This window comes from Coregonus clupeaformis, chromosome 8 (assembly GCF_020615455.1).
Source record: "Coregonus clupeaformis isolate EN_2021a chromosome 8, ASM2061545v1, whole genome shotgun sequence".
Classification (NCBI taxonomy): Eukaryota; Metazoa; Chordata; class Actinopteri; order Salmoniformes; family Salmonidae; genus Coregonus; species Coregonus clupeaformis.
Window position 1 is genome coordinate 28,832,720 of NC_059199.1, and position 13,453 is coordinate 28,846,172.

The 13,453-nt window shown below is 44.9% G+C and overlaps 1 protein-coding gene across 3 annotated transcripts in view; it reads left to right on the forward strand.

The window, feature by feature from the left end:
- The window catches only part of LOC121571388 (histone-lysine N-methyltransferase 2B-like), a 72,448-nt gene that overhangs the window by 52,998 nt on the left and 5,997 nt on the right, over nucleotides 1-13,453 (forward strand). For all 3 annotated transcript variants that reach the window (XM_041882802.2, XM_045221907.1, XM_045221906.1), the window contains 5 exons: nucleotides 7,965-8,043; nucleotides 8,272-8,429; nucleotides 8,689-8,847; nucleotides 9,106-11,485; nucleotides 11,626-11,733. In XM_041882802.2, coding sequence (XP_041738736.2) covers nucleotides 7,965-8,043; nucleotides 8,272-8,429; nucleotides 8,689-8,847; nucleotides 9,106-11,485; nucleotides 11,626-11,733 — 2,884 coding nt within the window. The remainder of the gene's footprint in view (nucleotides 1-7,964; nucleotides 8,044-8,271; nucleotides 8,430-8,688; nucleotides 8,848-9,105; nucleotides 11,486-11,625; nucleotides 11,734-13,453) is intronic.

Below are 13,453 nucleotides of genomic sequence, written 5' to 3' on the forward strand. Positions count from 1 at the left end.
GTGTTTTACAGAAGAAATATGGAAAGCATATGCATACCAATGGTCGCAATTAAAAGAGAACAGTTTGGAGATTGTGGGGAAATTATTAGACTAACGGTGAGGACACAGCAGTTCACCTGACACAAGACTGAATCTAAACATTACACTGTGACTTTATGTGCATTTTACATTTACTGTACTTTCCCATGCATTTGTTGAAATGAAATCTGAAAATACTCTGCATACATTTAGTAACATGATAAGAATATTATTGGAACATTTGGGGTAGGTGCATCATAAGACAAAAAAATGCCAAAGGTTTGAGTGAGAGGTCAAACTGGTTTCTCCAAGTGGCCACGCACCTCTCCAAAGTATGCACAGTTCCTAAGTAAATTCAGTGCACTTTTATGACTCAAAGAAGAGTCTTCAACTATAATGTGCTTTTTTGAGCTCTCCTAGCTGTGCCGTTGAGGAACTAGAGCAAGCACACTTGTAGTTGTTTTGTTTGGAACACAGCCCTGCATCCCCGCCACCAGGGTTTCCGTCAGGGATAATGTGGCGCCGGACATTTGACCGGCAGCATTTTAATTGACCGGACATTTGAGAAATGTACCTGACCCGTGTGTATTGGGTGTATCCACCCACTGTGCTCAGAATGACATAAATTACATTTTGATTATGGTCATTCATATTAACAGAACATGCAAGTCGAAGATGCAACGATGTGCGGTCCTTTTTACTGAATTCTGATGTGAACTTCGAAATATCTGTCCACATTTACTTTTCCTCAGCCAACAAGACGAGTAACGAACAGTAAAATCACTACCCTGCACTGAGTGTACAAATCATTAAGGATACCTGCTCTTTCCATGACATAGACTGACCAGGTGCATCCAAGTGAAAGATATGATCCTTTATTGATGTCACTTGTTAAATCCACTTCAATCAGTGTGGATGAAAGTTAAATAAGGATTTTTAAGCCTTGAGACAATTGAGATATGGATTGTGTGTGTGCCATTCAGAGGGTGAATGGGCAAGACAAAATATTTGTACCTTTGAACGGGGCATGGTAGTAGGTGCCAGGCGCACCAGTTTATGTCAAGAACTGCAACGCTGCTGGGGTTTCACGCTCAACAGTTTCCCGTGTGTATCAAGAATGGTCCACCACCCAAAGGACATCCAAGCAACTTGACACAACAGTGGGAAGCATTGGTGTCGACATGGGCCAGCATCCCTGTGGAATGCTTTTGACACCTTGTAGAGTCCATGATCCAACGAATTGAGGCTGTTCTGAGTGCAAGGGGGGGGACTCAATATTAGGTAGATGTTCTTAATGTTTAAGTGTATGTCAATCTACCATCCCCCATAGAAAAGTTGACCTATTGTATTGGTCAGCTTGTCGACAAAGAAATAGCCTATTCCAAACAGACTCTGGGACAGTTATGGGACGAGAGATCCCAAATTGATTTTATTTTAAATTCATACAACCAGTAGGCCTAGGTTACATAAAAAAATAAACATTCAAAAGCAAGGAGTCTAATGCAACAGATCAGAACGTTTAGCTTAAAATGTTGATAAACTATTTATTCACATAAGCATAGCAGTGCTCACAAGGCAGTAGGCTATGCGCAAATGTTTGTTCCATAATGCAAAACCGTTGTCAAAAGGGCACCGCACATGCGAGCGGTTTCATGTGACAGAGGTTAAAATATCCGTTAGAAATGTAGAAAGAGGGCATATCTAATATGCAACAACTAGCTTTTACTTGGCTCATCGCACTCTAATGACTCCTTGGGGTGGGCAGGGCGCCTGCAGGCTGACCTCGTCGTCAGTTGAACGGTGTTTCCTCCGACACATTGGTGCGGCTGGCTTCCAGGTTAAGCGGGCGGGTGTTAAGAAGCGCGGTTAGGCGGGTCATGTTTCGGAGAACGCATGACTCGACCTTCGTTGGGAAGTTGCAGCGATGAGACAAGATCGAAATTGGGGAGAAAAAGGGGGTAAAATGCAACAAAAAATTGAAATAATAATAAAATACCTTATTTACATAAGTATTCAGACCCTTTGCTATGAGACTCGAAATTTAGCTCCGGTGCATCCTGTTTCCATTTATCATCCTTGAGATGTTTCTAGAACTTGATTGGAGTCCACCTGTGGTCAATTCAATTGATTGGACATGATTTGGAAAGGCACACACCTGTCTATATAAGATCCCACAGTTGACAGTGCATGTCAGAGCAAAAACTAAGCCAGGAGGTCGAAGGAATTCTCCGTAGAGCTCCGAGACAGGATTGTGTCGAGGCCCAGATCTGGGGAAGCGTACCAAAAAATGTCTGCAGCGTTGAAGGTCCCCAAGAACACAGTGGCCTCCATCATTCTTAAATGGAAGAAATTAGGAACCACCAAGACTGTTCCTAGAGCTAGCCGCCCGGCCAAACTGAGCAATCGGGAGAGGAAGGCTCTTGGTCAGGGAGGTGACCAAGAACCCGATGGTCACTCTGACAGAGCTCTAGAGTTCCTCTGTGGAGATGGGAGAGCCTTCCAGAAGGACAACCATATCTGCAGCACTCCACCAATCAGGACTTTATGGTAGTGGCCAGAGTGCTCAGGACCTCAGACTGGGGCGAAGGTTCACCTTCCAACAGGGCAACGACCCTAAGCACACAGCCAAGACAACGCAGGAGTGGCTTCGGGACAAGTCTCTGAATGTCCTTGAGTTGCCCAGCCAGAGGCCGGTCTTGAACCCGATGGAACATCTCTGGAGAGACCTGGAAATAGCTGTGCAGCGGCGCTCCCCATCCAACCTGACAGAGCTTGAGAGGATCTGCAGAGAATAATGGGAGAAATTCCCCAAATACAGGTGTGCCAAGCTTGTAGCGTCATACCCAAGAAGACTTGAGGCTTTTATCACTGCCAAAGGTGCTTCAACAAAGTACTGAGTAAAGGGTCTGAATACTTAAGTAAATGTGATATTTCTGTTTTATTTTATTTCTAAAAAACTGTTTTTGCTTTGTCATTATGGGGTATTGTGTGTAGATTGAGGATATATTTTTTTAAATCCGTTTTAGAAAAAGGCTGTAATGTAACAAAATGTGGAAAAAGGGGTCTGAATACTTTCCGAATGCACTGTATCACCAGTAGTAGCCTATATTTACCGTTAATTTTCATAATTTAGTTTATCATAATATTTGTTTAGTTACGGTAAATTCTGTTAATGCATTCAATATACAGTGAGGGGAAAAAAGTATTTGACCCCCTGCTGATTTTGTACATTTGCCCACTGACAACAAAATGATCAGTCTTTAATTTTAATGGTAGGTTTATTTGAACCGTGAGAGACAGAATAACAAACAAAAAAATCCAGAAAAACACATGTCAAAAATATTATGAAAAGATTTGCATTTTAATGAGGGAAATAAGTATTTGACCCCTCTGCAAAACATGACTTAGTACTTGGTGGCAAAACCCTTGGCAATCACAGAGGTCAGATGTTTCTTGTAGTTGGCCACCAGATTTACACACATCTCAGGAGGTATTTTGTCCCACTCCTCTTTGCAGATCTTCTCCAAGTCATTAAGGTTTCGATGCTGACGTTTGGCAACTCGAACCTTCAGCTCCCTCCACATATTTTCTATGGGATTAAGGTCTGGAGACTGGCTAGGCCACTCCAGGACCTTAATGTGCTTCTTCTTGAGCCACTCCTTTGTTGCCTTGGCCGTGTGTTTTGGGTCATTGTCATGCTGGAATACCCATTCACGACCCATTTTCAATGCCCTGGCTGAGGGAAGGAGGTTCTCACCCAAGATTTGACGGTACATGGCCCCGTCCATCGTCCCCCAAACACCCCCAAAGCATAATGTTTCCACCTCCACGTTTGATGGTGGGGATGGTGTTCTTGGGGTCATAGGCAGCATTCCTCCTCCTCCAAACACGGTGAGTTGAGTTGATGCCAAAGAGCTCCATTTTGGTCTCATCTGACCACAACACTTTCACCCAGTTCTCCTCTGAATCATTCAGATGTTCATTGGCAAACTTCAGACGGGCCTGTATATGTGCTTTCTTGTGCAGGGGGACCCTGCGGGCGTTGCAGGATTTCAGTCCTTCACGGCGTAGTGTGTTACCAATTGTTTTCTTGGTGACTATGGTCCCAGCTGCCTTGAGATCATTGAAAAGATCCTTCCGTGTAGTTCTGGGCTGATTCCTCACCTTTCTCATGATCATTGCAACTCCACGAGGTGAGATCTTGCATGGAGCCCCAGGCCGAGGGAGATTGACAGTTCTTTTGTGTTTCTTCCATTTGCGAATAATCGCACCAACTGTTGTCACCTTCTCACCAAGCCGCTTGGCGATGGTCTTGTAGCCCATTCCAGCCTTGTGTAGGTCTACAATCTTGTCCCTGACATCCTTGGAGAGCTCTTTGGTCTTGGCCATGGTGGAGAGTTTGGAATCTGATTGATTGCTTCTGTGAACAGGTCTTTTATACAGGTAAAAAGATGAGATTAGGAGCACTCCCTTTAAGAGTGTGCTCTTAATCTTAGCTCCTTACCTGTATAAAAGACACCTGGGAGCCAGAAATTTTTCTGATTGAGAGGGGGTCAAATACTTATTTCCCTCATTAAAATGCAAATGAATTTATAACATTTTTGACATGCGTTTTTCTGGATTTTTTTGTTGTTATTCTGTCTCTCACTATTCAAATACACCTACCATAAAAATTATAGACTGATAATTTCTTTGTCAGTGGGCAAACGTACAAAATCAGCTGGGGATCAAATACTTTTTTCCCTCACTGTATTATTATTAGTCGTTTACCGTTCTCATTGTCGGAGTGCACACATTGTTTGCAGAGCTTACAACCTATGCTACACTTGTGAGGAAAAAGTTTAGGTTTATTTCATTCCATTTACGAGTTTTGTCAATTTATTAATTGTCTTTTGTTTGGAGCATTCCTGTCAATGCTACCGGGCCTGCGGGTAAATGTAGGCCTAGAAATGTGCCCATTTGGGGATATCTGATTTAGCATTTCTGATTGTCTTAACTCTCCACCACTAATGAGCTGTGGAGCTTTTCAAAGTACTTTTTTGTTTACCTCAATCAGCAAGTAAAGTCTGTTTTTAGAATCCATTGAGAATGACAATAGTTCCTCAATGTATTAGAAAAATATTTCCAGCTCTCTCCCTTTTGATAACCACTTGGCATGAAAGGGAAAAATGGAAAGCTCTGATCCAGTTGAAACATAAAATACCTGATTTACTTCTTATCCCTTGCACAAATAGCCTACAGCTGTGTTCTGTACCGAGCTCTATCTTTTACAATGTTGCAAATTTGCTAGCTCGAGCTTCGGGCAGGACCCAGTTGATAGTTGATATAATATTTCAAGTTCGTTGCAGACAGGCCATGTGATTTATAGGGTATTTATTTTTATCGGGATATTTCTACCTGCAGGCTGCAATGTTTTTATTTGTTGGCTTTATGTAGGCTATTTTTACATGGTTGGCAATAGAAGTTACTTTTAGATTTGTAGCATCCTCATTTAGATTTAGAACCACATGATAAGGATCAGTTTGAGATACAAAGACTATTATAAATTAAATGAAACTGTTCACGAAAATGTGCATATGAAAATCATAACTTGCACGCAGCTTGGTAGAAATGGTAAGATACATTTGCACTCCAAATGAAAAAGGTTGCCTACCCCTGGTGTAGCCTATTACCGGCAACTTCAGGAGCATAAGGGCAGAATCTGCGAAGGCCAGCAGCGAGGAGGAGGGTCGGAAACACTCTTTTTCTTCTTGTAGTTAGGCTATTAAAGCATCAGACAAGCTCAGTACAGATAGTTGATTTTATTAAAAAAGCCCTAATGTTTTCAAAATGCATACTGCCTCCAGCTCATTGCAAAGTGGTGAGTGACGCGCTGATGAAGCCTGCCTTCCGTTGCCCATGCATTTGCTGTTTGAAATGCTGTTGCAGCAGTTTCTCACGCTTTCTGACTGATTTTCTGCTCAAAGGCTCTGTATCTGTGTGCTGTACGCATGTGCTAAAGAAGATGCATAACAAATATACTGTACACGCGCAAATTTAATTCCACTAAATCATGCAAATTAACCTATAGACCGATAAGCATGACCAGTCAAATATATTTCCATCGACTGGTATTTCCATCAATGAAGAGGCTAAAAATTATTATTTCGCAATGGGATTTTCTTCTTCTCCCGGAATATTGGCCCCGCCAATTTTATTTGTCAGCTTTTCTATCGGCCAAATGCCGGCTATTAACAGCTAACCTTAAACCTTGCCGCCATCACACAATTACTATTTATGCAAACCAACAATTGTCCATTATAAATCGCAATCTGGGTCAGGTGGGCATCATTTCAAACCTTGTTCTATTGCAGACATAACTAGCTAAATTATAAAATATGATCTTAGTGTTAGGCTTTCACAAGGAAATTCAGTGAAGCAGATCGTAATTATGGTGCGCATAGAATGGCGTCATGAGTGCGTTCAGATGAAACTGCCAATTTTCAATAGACAATACAACAAACAGGCTCATTCTGTTCAGGACAACCCAGGGTATAACGCCATTTCATCTTCTAACTGTACATCAAACATGGTGATCGTGGGGCCTCCCGAATGGCGCAGTAGTCTAAGGCACTGCATCGCAGTGCTAGCTGTCCCACTAGAGATCCTGGTTCGAGTCCAGGCTCTGTCGCAGCCGGCCGCGACCGGGAGACCCATGGGGCTGCGCCCAATTTGGCCCAGCGTCGTCCAGGGAGGGTTTGGCCAGCAGGGATGTTCTTGTCCCATCGCGCACTAGCGACTCCAGTGGCGGGCCGGGCGTAGTGCACGCTGACTCGGTCGCCAGGTGTACAGTGTTTCTTCCGGCCCATTGGTGCGGCTGGTTTCCGGGTTAAGCGGGCACTGCGTCAAGAAGCAGTGCGGCTCGGTTGTGTTTCGGAGGACGCACAACTCTCGACCTTCGCCTCTCCCGTGTCCGTACGGGAGTTGCAGCGACGGGACAAGACTGTAACGACCAATTAAATACCACGAAATTGGGGAGAAAAAGGGGGTGAAATACCAACAAAAAAAAAAAAACATGTTGATCGTTAACGTTGACACTGTATATTACATGAGTTTTATGATATGGAAATGTGAAGTGCACATTTGGACTCACGGGTGTTTGGCTTGCTTGTATGACATAAAACCGTTTTTAATTATAATCCTCTTAATTTACAGCATTTCCCTCAAACAAATAAAAATTGCAAACCGTCTTTGTAGCGCGCAGTACTCAAGTTCAGAACGGGTGTCAGTCAAAACCCGTACAGAGCTGTGAAGCAGAGACCCTGAGCTCTGATGTCATGTATAGCACAGCCACTGCATTCCAATTTAGGCACTTATCAGTGTCCAAATCTGTAATTTTCAACCCGTATACTGGTACTACATTTACATTTACATTTTAGTCATTTAGCAGACGCTCTTATCCAGAGCGACTTAGTGAGTGCATACATATTTTTTTTTATACTGGCCCCCCGTGGGAATCGAACCCACAACCCTGCCGTTGCAAACGCCATGCTCTACCAACTGAGCTACATCCCTGCCGGCCATTCCCTCCCCTACCCTGGACGACGCTGGGCCAATTGTGCGCCGCCCTATGGGTCTCCCGGTCACGGGTTCGAACCAGGATCTCTAGTGGCACAGCTAGCACTGCGATGCAGTGCCTTAGACCACTGCGCCACTCGGGAGGTTTTACTAGTTTTAAACGGTTAACAAAAACCCCGGGCTCTGGTCAAAAGTAGTGCATTACATAGGGAATAGGGTTCCATTTGGGACAAAACCTATGTCGAGGGGCTTTTGAGTTGGAAGGCGTGACCCATATACTCTAAAAGTTTGACCAGTAAGGGAATTACTGTATTTTACTGTCATCAATCATTCCCCTTTTTACTCGTGAAACCATTTGAAACTATCCATCTGTCTCCTTCTATATCCAGGCTCTCTTCAGATCAACAAGCTGGGTGTGCTGACTGAACTATCAGCAAATGGCGCGAGGTTGTATCCTGTGGGCTACCAGTAAGACATCCATTTAGATGCTTCTTGTTTTGAATAATCCATTTGTGAATAATGTAGTCAGGGTTGTCATTGTCTTGTTTAATATACTGTTATTATAAGATATGAGAATGGCCGTATAAAACTCCAGTTACTTTGCAGAAGAACTTCATTTAGAAATTCTATTGGGCTGTATATATTTTACTTTACTCACCTTCTCATCCTCCTCCCTCCCTCTCTTCCTCCGTCCAGGTGCTCTCGGCTGTACTGGAGCACAGTGGACCCTCGGCGGCGCTGTAAGTACACCTGTAAGGTGACAGAGGTGTGCTCTCCACTCCCAGAGAAGCCAGGAGAACCACGGTGGTGGGACCAGGAGGAGAACCGAACCATAGCCCACAGCTACTGCAAAGGTCAGCAAACCCACCTAACCTGCCCCTATCTGGTAGTAGAGTGGAGCACTTCAATGGATAACCTTGATGTCCCATATTTTATATTTGTTTCTTCTTTTCAGTTGAAATAATTAACAGAGGGATAAGTATAACAACATAATTAAGTACATGGGAATCGTACAATATTTACTATTCAAAGGGGACAATTTACTAGAATCTACTAATTCTCAGAGTAGACTCTTCAAAGTAAATAATGTTCCTTTTTTTGTTCCATCACCAGAAATGGAGATTCCAGAGGATGTGATGAGTCCTCTGCCCATTGAGGTATGTCCCAGCACCACCCCGTCCCCCCTGAAACAGGAGCCTGGGGCCAAAACCCCTGGTTACTCACAGACCAGGAGACCAGCAGGAGGAACATCTCGACCTCTTCCCTCTCCCGGTAACATTGACATTGAGTTAGTTATCAATACCAGTTTATATCAGTTTAATATCTAGTGTCAGTTAACAGTGAGATCTCTGCTTTATTGAGGAAAGTTTTTACTTACTATGAGTGATATGTTGCCTTACTTGATTACCTTAAATGTAATGCACTGACTAAGTCGCTTAGGATATGAGCGTCTGCTAAATGACATCAACGTAACATTTTAATATCGCTCTCTTCTGTCATGACACTGACTCGTGATCCTCTAATCTCAAGGGAGTGCCATGACCAAATCCCACCACGTCCTGACTCTCAGGGATCTGGACGATACCTGCCGGCCGCGTCGCCTGTCTCGTGGCCGCCACTCCGGGGACTCCTCTTCCCCCACCGATGGCCCCGCGGGACCAATGACGCTCCGTTCAGGGGGCACCCTCCACCCCAGGTCCCTACCCTCCAGCTGGAGCTCCCCTCCCTTGTCCCCCTCCAGTGTTACCTCCCCTCTCTCTCTGCGGCCTGGCGCCATCAGCAGCCCCCCCTCCAACCTCCCTCTGGCCATCCGCAACTCCTCCAGAATCAGACAGCCATTCAAAATCACAACTCCAGTGTCCGCTGAGGTGCCACAAGACTTCTTAGCGTCATCCGAGCCAGAGGAGGCAGTGGTGGTGCCCTCAAACGGGATCACATTGACAGCAAATAACATGGAGGAAGACACAGACGTCGGCCCCCTGATGTTGGATCAGGACTTGCCCTTCGCGCCATACGACGTGGCGGACGCAGACGTGGCGGTGGCCTCTGTGCTAAACGCCAAGCTGGAGTTTGACGAGGCCTTGCTGAACGAGACTGTGGCGCTTCACTGTGGAGGTTCCCAGACAGGTGGAGGAGATATGGAGGAGGAGGAGGCATTAGAGGAGGAGACTCAGGGTGGGGACAACATGGATGCCAACAACAAGGCCCCAGTATTCACCAAAGCAATGGCCACTAAAGAGGTCCTGGAGAACGGTTCCTCAGACGAAGACATGGATCACTACTTGAAGTTATCGCGTATGTTGGTGGTGTGCGAAGCCTCCAAGGACTCAGGGCAGGCAAGTCTCCCTCTCTCCTCACCTCCTCCTACATCTCAGTCCATCTCACAGCTTGACGGAGCTGATAACGGCTCTGAGAGTGACTCAAGCGATTCTACCTGCGATGAGGAAGAAACTCAGGAAGAGGGGAAGAGTGGGGAAGATCAGGGGAATGACACTCAAGGCGTGTTTGAAACCTGTGACCCAAATAACGACATGTCTGTTGAAAAGGAGGTTCTGATGGACTCAGAGCAAATGGAATCCCAGAACGAGGTTCTTCTGGACCTCAGCAGTGGCCATTTTGTTTCGGATGACGACAGCACCAGCGAGTACCTGGCTAATAATAAAAAAGTAGTGCTTGATGACAGCGATAGCGACAGCTCTGGCTCCTCTACAGATTCTCTTGTTGGAGTGGACGACGAGATGGGAGACCCAGACTTCGAGCCGGAACCCAAACCCAACCAAAAATCACCTCCCGTAAAAACCATCAACGTCATGGAATGCCCTACTCCTGTGAGCGTGAGAACTATTCCACGTAAACCCACACCAACGCAGAGAAAAATCATCAGGGTGTCCCTACCCTCTGGACCTGCTCTGCCTCTGAATGTAGCCTTCTCTTCGACACCCATCGCTGTTCGAACCATTCCAAGGACAGTCACCTCCACCGCCTCCCCGACCCCATTCGTAATAAATGGCATGAACTCTATACCCTTACAGACAGGGGCCAATAGGGGGAGAACTATCGCTATCCGCCTGGCCACCCCCAGACAAGCAGCTCAGCAGCAGCTGACTGCCACTATTCAGTCTGGAGCCTCCAACTCAGCCCCGTCCCCACAGGTTCTGCTAGTCAACCGTCAAGGTCAGATTCTGATGAAAGATCCAAACACCAACACCTTCCAGACGGTCAGCACCAGCTCCCCTTCCTACAGCCGCATCAGCCAGATTGCCAAGATGATCCACAACAGTGATGCCCTGCCCCGCGCGGTTCCCCAGATGGTGGTCGTACCCGCTACATCTACACCCTCGCCACGGACAGCCATCTTCCATAGTTCAAATTTCATCACCAGTAACCGAAACAACACCACCACACCAACCACCATCTCTAACAGAAACAACACCACACCAGCAACCACCACCAATCTCCTGATCAGGACCCCACAGAGTTTGCATGATGGGCGAGTGTTGGTCCGAGCCATCCCCGTGACGAGTGGAGCTAAACAAGTGAGGGTCAAGTGCGTCTCTGTGCCCAGCTCTCCAGTGATGATGGGCAACCAGGCCCAAGCTATCTTAGACAGAGCCATGGCTACTCATCGCGAGCCCTCTCGGATACGGCCTAATATCCTCAGGGTGAGCCCGTCCCAGCTGAGCCCATCCCAGTTCCAGGTCCACCCGTTCCTCAACAAGCTCCAGTCCCCTCTAGCCATCTCAGACACTCCTAGTCAGATGCGCCGCCACGAGCCGGCCACCGTACCTGAATCCCAGGTCCGCGTCAAGAGAGTGTCCTTCGTCGCTGAGCGTCCCGGCAAGAAGAAATGTAAGACTGATTTCCTCCCGCAGTCACCCTCTAGTGACCTTGATGACCTAGATGGCAGCAGGTAAGGCAGAGTACCATATGTACAATATGAGATGATGGAATTATTTTATTTTACTTGGAATGTTGTAACTCTGACTGCACTACATATTTTCCAATTGGGACAATAAAGAAAACAGTCACTGTTTTTTTTACCTCACACAGAAATAGTGGTGTTCGAATCAAAGCCCCAACAATGAAAGATGTGCTGGATCTGGACCAGGAGAAAGTTGAGCCCAAGGTGATCCTACCACCAGAACCTGAGAAGATCAGGTTAGTTTCTTCTCAAACACGACCATAGCAAGATGGATGCCACAAATACACACTGCAAGGTTAATTTGATTAAACAATTATAATTAGAATGCATAAGTACGGAGCCCCTTAGGGGTCATGGTCAAGAAAAATAAAAGCTGCAAGGCTAGTCCATTCCCTCTTTTTTATTATTAGTTCCCTCAGTATAAAAAGTAATTCCCTCATATATATTTTTTTTCCCTGAATAGAAAAAGTAGTTCCCTCAATTTTATTAGTCATTCCCTCTCTATTAATTTGGTCCCTCAGATCTCTAGGCTTATAAGAATGGCATTCTCCTTATGTAGGCCTACCCCGGTCCCATTCCTACTTGGCCGATAACATATTGCAGCCTAAATGTAATTCTATTTTGTTAATTACATGCTTCAAATGGTGATGATCACTGACCATTCAATAGCTAGTTCCAGTTTCATTGTTTTCATATGCCTTTGAATCATAAGGGCAAATAATAACATTCAAAACCCCTTAATTAGGCTAAGAAATGTCAATAGCCTGAAAAGCTAGGAGCCTCGCTAGCAGTCATAATTGAATGATGCATGTTTTTAATGCAAACCAAATAAACTTTGTGCAAACTCTGATTCATACACTTGGACAACATGAACAGTTGTCCATTTTGCGCACCTCTCATCCCTGCGACCCAGTGTTTTACCAGCTTCATGCATATAGTTAGGGCTATACATCCACTAAAACATGGCACCAGCCAAGTGCCTGGATGTGTTTATGACTGTTAACAATTGTGCATGTGACTCATGAGAGTGAATTTATTGTGCATAATTTCCAAGCAGCTTCTGTGTTAACAGGTGCGCTAGAATTCTGTCATGATCTTAGCTGTTCTATAGCCTGTCTATACTCCAGGGGAGTTGGTTAGCTAGCTATCCTAGCCTGGCAATTAGCTAATATCCAGGTGAACGTACTGTCATCGCAACAAAGCAAATAGCGATCCATTTTTGTGATGAACATAGACCCAGAGCCTCTTTAAACCATCTATCTGTGCCTGGTTGGCGAAGTCACTATACAGCTATAGCGAGCAAGATGCCTTGCTAGCAGCTCAGTCACACACGCACGCACACGCAGCAGCATGCTTCTGAAAATCTGGGAAAGGGGTGCAGAGAGAGACAGAATGCTGATTCCGAGAGGACAATTACATGATTGAGGGAGCAAATGCATAAATTGAGGGAATGGATTAATAAAATTGAGGGATCTACTTTTTATATTGAGGGAACGCATTTTTAAATTGAGGGAATTAATTTGTTATTGAAGGAACTAATGAACAAACGGTGGGAACGGATTAGCCTGGCTGTTTTTTTTCTCTCTCCACCATGACCCTTAAGGGGCTCCGTACATACAGTCCATTCGGAAAGTATTCAGAACCCTTCCCTTTTCCCACATTTTGTTACGTTATAGCCTTATTCTAAAATTGATTAAATTACATGTTTTCCTCATCAATCTACACACAATACCTCATAATGACAAAGCGAAAACAGTTTTTAAATACATTTTTGCAAATGTATTAAAAATAAAAAACATACCTTATTTACGTAAGTATTCAGACACTTTGCTATGAGACTCGAAATTGAGCGCAGGTGCATCCTGTTTCCATTGATCATCCTTGAGATGTTTCTACAGCTTGATTGGAGTCCACCTGTGATAAATGCAATTGTTTGGACATTATTTGGGAAGGCAC